The 3914-nt window shown below is 34.5% G+C and overlaps 1 protein-coding gene across 1 annotated transcript in view; it reads left to right on the plus strand.

Annotated features, from left to right (window-relative positions):
* The window catches only part of LOC108755999 (patched domain-containing protein 3-like), a 13716-nt gene extending 9810 nt beyond the window's left edge, over positions 1–3906 (plus strand). Inside the window, exons 3-12 of the mRNA XM_018499522.1 lie at positions 21–91; positions 172–384; positions 700–1277; positions 1515–2138; positions 2217–2347; positions 2419–2580; positions 2655–2925; positions 3267–3388; positions 3474–3642; positions 3726–3906. Coding sequence (XP_018355024.1) covers positions 21–91; positions 172–384; positions 700–1277; positions 1515–2138; positions 2217–2347; positions 2419–2580; positions 2655–2925; positions 3267–3388; positions 3474–3642; positions 3726–3751 — 2367 coding nt within the window. The 3' untranslated portion in view covers positions 3752–3906. The remainder of the gene's footprint in view (positions 1–20; positions 92–171; positions 385–699; positions 1278–1514; positions 2139–2216; positions 2348–2418; positions 2581–2654; positions 2926–3266; positions 3389–3473; positions 3643–3725) is intronic.
* The last annotated feature ends 8 nt before the right edge of the window (positions 3907–3914 follow it).

Raw genomic sequence — 3914 nt, forward strand, 5'->3', positions numbered from 1 at the left:
ATTTGATTGTGTAATTATAGATCAGAGACATCGAGAGAGATGTGAAGAATATAGTAGTAAATAATAATACTTGGGAAGATGTGTGCGCTGGGTAAGTAACTTTGTTTATATAAAAGTATATAATATTATTTTGAATGAATTTATATAATATATAAAATATTTGTATTGTAGATATTTTACATGGTTCCAAGAAGATGATAAATGGGAAACCATGAATAAAACTGAGTTTCCCGAGGAATATCTACCTGTTGTAAATAGTACGATGGCGAAGGAACCTTGTATTCATAAATCGCTCTTAAAGATATGGCATAAGGACGGTAGAAATATCGATAAATTAACAAAAACCAAAATATTGGACGATGTTACCGCGACTCTGCAAAATACGTAAGTTGTTAAAATTTATACACAGCAAAATAAATGAATTTGAATTGCTCAAACTCAAATAAAATATAAAATACAAATTACAGCGTATTATAAATTGTATAAAGACATAGTGTTTATTTTTAAATGTGTGAAACACGTTTATTTTTCGAGAAGTTAGTTTGGTACAGATATATTTCTACATTAATTTAATTATACTTACACTTACTTTATTCTTTTTTTTAATTCCGATGAAATACGCGTGATCACAATACAATATGGCTTTATGTTTCTTTTTGTATATATCTTTTTATTCTCTCTTAATGTGTTTATTCGCAGAAATACCAAGAACATATTATCTGATGTTGCGCCGTTACTAGGCGGTGTTGAATATGATCAAAACGGGAGAGTAAAGAGCGCGAACGCGACAATTCTATATTGGTTGCTGAAGAAGTCCAATCCGCAGTCACCAGAATGGGAGGTCGAATTCATCGAGAGGGTATTGCACTCGAATCGTACCCTGCCACCAGGTATGGAGATCTACGCGGTGACGCTACGTAGCTACCAAGACATGTTGCACGAAGTAGTCAACAGTAATATGACCGTGTTATTCTGCGGCATGTCACTGATCACGTTCTACGTAATTATGATGATTGGTCGGTGCAACGCGATGCAGCAACGAATATATTTATCCCTCATGGGTATGTCCGTGGTTGGTCAGGCTATCTTGTCCGCCTATGGGATATGCTTCTATATGGGATTTTTCTACGGTTCAGTGCATCCGATCTTGCCGTTTTTGTTACTTGGTATCGGTGTCGACGATATGTTCATCATCATGCAAAATCTTGAAACTATGTCAGAGACGGACAAGTCCTTAGACATCCCCTCCCGTATAGCAAAGTCTATTCAAGTTTCAGGTATGATAAAATCTTGTTTTGCTGTCTTTGACGTCAAAGAGAACAAAATTAATTTATGCTTCTCGTATTCATAAATGCATTTTGGATATATTTCAGAAACATTGAGAATATGTAGACGAATTAAAAATAAGAATATACGATATGTGTGTGGAGACACTAATAGAATCGTCGAAATAAAAGCTTTTGAAATAATTTATATATATAATGTCTTAAGTAATAATTTGTTTATCTTTATAGGTATGTCCATTACCGTGACATCATTTACCAACATGGTGGCCTTCGCCATCGGCATGACAACAGTGATGCCCTTTCTAAAGTCCTTTTGTATATTCGCCGCAATGGGTATATTATTCCTCTACATCTACGAGATCACGTTCTTTGTCAGCTGTCTGGTATACGATGAAAGACGATTGGCGGCGAAAAAGGAGGGCTGCTGTTGCCAGCCGCGATCTAATTGGCGACCAAACAAATGCACCAAGCAAAACTTTCAGCGGCATATTTTCGAGAAATACGTGGGGCCTTATGTGATGAAAACGTCGATGAAGATTATCATTCTGTTAGTCACTGCTATCCTGCTAGGCGTTAATGTGTGGGCGATATTTCACTTGAATCAGAACTTTGATCCGCTCGTCTATTTAAATCAGGAATCTTACCCTATACGATTTAATAATAAATTGACGAAATACTTTCCAAAGTATGGCAAGAATGTCAATATATATCTGACGGGCGTAGACTATTATGAAGATCGTTATGCATTGTCCCAATTGGTGAACAGTCTTAAGCAAAATCCATATGTCAATAATCGTACTTTGGACCCGTGGTTTATGGTGTATCAGGAATGGCTTGACACTACTGGCAAAGGTAATATTTCTCACATAGCGTATACATTTCCTAGATATAAAATTTTCTTAATATGACATTGTATATCTCATTCGCCAGGACATTATATCGAGAATAGAGACGAGTATTATAACACACTTACGGAATTTCTCCTATTTACGGTTAAAGGCCAAGCGTATATCCAAAATATGAAATTCAATAAGTTGCCTTTTAATGACTACAATATCACAGTATGTTAAAGAAAACAATACATTTTGTAATCTATAAATGCAAAACTTTTTCTCATGAGGAATGCTTTTAGACATCACAGATTCCAGTGCAATACATTCCCATAACTACATCGTCCGATCAAACACGAGCTATACAATCTGTCAGGGACGCCGTGAAATCGGTGAATTTTACTCAGGGATACGATTATATTGCAATTTATTCGTTGGATTATATATCATGGGCGTCGAACACGGTGTGTGAATTTTTTTTTTAGAATGTTTTCAAGTGTCATGAATTATTTATGTAATCGATTAATCGGTTTTACAGATCATCGGCGAAGAATTGATCAGGAATTTGAGTTTAGAAATAATGGCGGTAGGAATAGTAACATTGGTTCTACTTAGAAATCTACTTGCGTCGTTTTGGGTGATGTGCTGCGTACTGTTCACACTCATCGATCTTCTAGGCTCGATGTACTTTCTGGGATTGACTATCGAAATATCATCAACCATTATGATCCTATTGTGCGCCGGATTGGCAGTTGATTATGCTGCACACATTGGTCTGGAATTTATACGTTCAAGTGGCAATAAACAAGGTCGCTAGAAAATAACATTGTATTATATAATTGCATTTTCTATTTTTTTTTTTTGTTTACTTTGTAAAAGAACACTTTTTATTTGATAAAATTTATCAATGATTGTACTCAGCAGAAAAAGTAGCTTTACAATTATTGTAAGACTTTTTTAATACAATTGATTAGAAATTTAAACAGATTATTACTGTTAAATTATTAAATAATACAGTTTGAATGAAATTGCAAATTATATATAACACATCTTGATAGTAATTCAGATCTCGTATGAAATATTATATGATCTTTCAATAATGCATAGCCTCAGAATACTGTTGTAATTTCTCATCTTATTGTACTTGTAGAACGAGCATTAACGACGTTTAACGTTATTGGACCTGCAGTGTTTAATGGTGGATTAAGTACATTCCTTGCCTTTGTCCTGGTAGGTTTCAGCCAGGCTTATGTTTTCATAACTTTCTTCAAGGTATGAGTATAACATTGAAAGTATAATTGTTATTAAAGAAGTCACATATTTCATATCGGATATCACATATTTCATATCGTTTCAGTTGATCACGTCCGTAGTGACATTTGGTTTGTTTCATGGAATGTTATTTTTACCGGTGATATTAAGCTTAGCGGGACCAGGTGAAAGAAGGCAAGATAGTCCAAAAAAAAGCCAAGCTATGCAATATCACAATGGTTATTATACCGTCCATCTATCCCAAAATGGAAAAGGTAGTACCTTTGATATTTTAATGTTACAAAACACAATTTTTCGACATAAACGAAAACATTCATTTTTTATTTTTCTTTTCCAGATACAGAAGATGCATTTGCTAAATGACATTTAGCAATGCTTCAAAAGGCTGCTTAGGTGAAAATATTTTTGTAGATAATTGATAATAGCGCTAATTGGTAATACTAATTGATAGTGCTAAAATGATTGTGGAACGAATGCACGCATATTACGTTGTAACGTTTTATGCCTGCCTGCCTCTCCTTTCGGG

Source organism: Trachymyrmex septentrionalis, unplaced genomic scaffold, assembly GCF_001594115.1.
Source record: "Trachymyrmex septentrionalis isolate Tsep2-gDNA-1 unplaced genomic scaffold, Tsep1.0 scaffold9, whole genome shotgun sequence".
In the NCBI taxonomy this organism is placed as follows: domain Eukaryota; kingdom Metazoa; phylum Arthropoda; class Insecta; order Hymenoptera; family Formicidae; genus Trachymyrmex; species Trachymyrmex septentrionalis.